Source organism: Triticum aestivum, unplaced genomic scaffold (genome assembly GCF_018294505.1).
Source record: "Triticum aestivum cultivar Chinese Spring unplaced genomic scaffold, IWGSC CS RefSeq v2.1 scaffold88504, whole genome shotgun sequence".
In the NCBI taxonomy this organism is placed as follows: Eukaryota; Viridiplantae; Streptophyta; class Magnoliopsida; order Poales; family Poaceae; genus Triticum; species Triticum aestivum.
This window is the reverse complement of record NW_025244931.1, coordinates 1-853: the sequence shown is the minus strand read 5'-3', so window position 1 is coordinate 853 and position 853 is coordinate 1. Positions and strand designations below refer to the sequence as shown.

The 853-nt window shown below is 41.6% G+C and overlaps 1 protein-coding gene across 1 annotated transcript; it reads left to right on the top strand.

Moving 5' to 3' along the window:
* Nucleotides 1-273: 273 nt before the first annotated feature.
* LOC123177065 (uncharacterized) lies at nt 274-841 on the top strand (the record flags this gene model as incomplete). Its single annotated transcript, XM_044591023.1, has 2 exons — nt 274-464; nt 551-841. Coding segments are annotated over exons 1-2 (372 nt in total), but the record flags the coding sequence as incomplete, so codon positions are not given.
* Nucleotides 842-853: the final 12 nt, after the last annotated feature.

Sequence of the window (853 nt, the reverse complement as noted above, 5' to 3'; positions counted from 1 at the left end):
AAAGCATTCACCATTTCCATCCATCGAGGGATGCTACCGTGGAGAAGGTCCGATTATGATGACGACTTGTGCATTGTTGAGCCGTATCACCCCGACCGGGTGGCTCGACAATTCAAATTGGATCAGCAAGTACCATATACTCCATTGCGCAGTTTATATATAATAGATGACATTAGTGTTGCTTATGCACACTGGTGGCATTTATTGCACTCGAATCCGAAACAGCCTCACTATATTCCTATGAAGAAAGGCTTGCCAAATATGTGAATAATGGGAAGAAACATATTTTTTCTCGCAAGATTTTGGAAGGGGATCTTGTCGTAGTAAAGAGGGTGTCTGCTGAACGGCAAGAGGAATATCTTGCAGCTATTGAGGCGAGAGAAATGCCGACAGTGAATCATTGGAGGGACATCTTAAGAGGTTACCACTTGGATAACAATGCCCCGCCACCTTGGTTGCAACAGGTAATATATATACGTATACCTTTTTTTTACTATTATGCGCCAACACCACTATTTACTAACTGATATTATTTATGCTATTTTTTTAGAAGCGGAAAAATAATCCAAATGATGTTGCTGCAAGTTCCTCTTCCAATCCCCGGCCACTTATAAGCGTGACAGTATCAGGCACACGTTTAAATGCAAGGAAGGAGGGTACTGACATTTTGGTTGATAGGAACTCAGAGGAACCTAGTCCAAATGCAACAATCTCTTCCGGTGGGGAGGAAAGACCTGCTGTAAAAAGGAAGATTGAAATTTCTCTTGGAGAAAGCCCATGTAATCTTGACGAGTTGGTTGATTTTATGCATGAACTTGATGATACAGGGACTGATGATAATGTCATAGGTTCT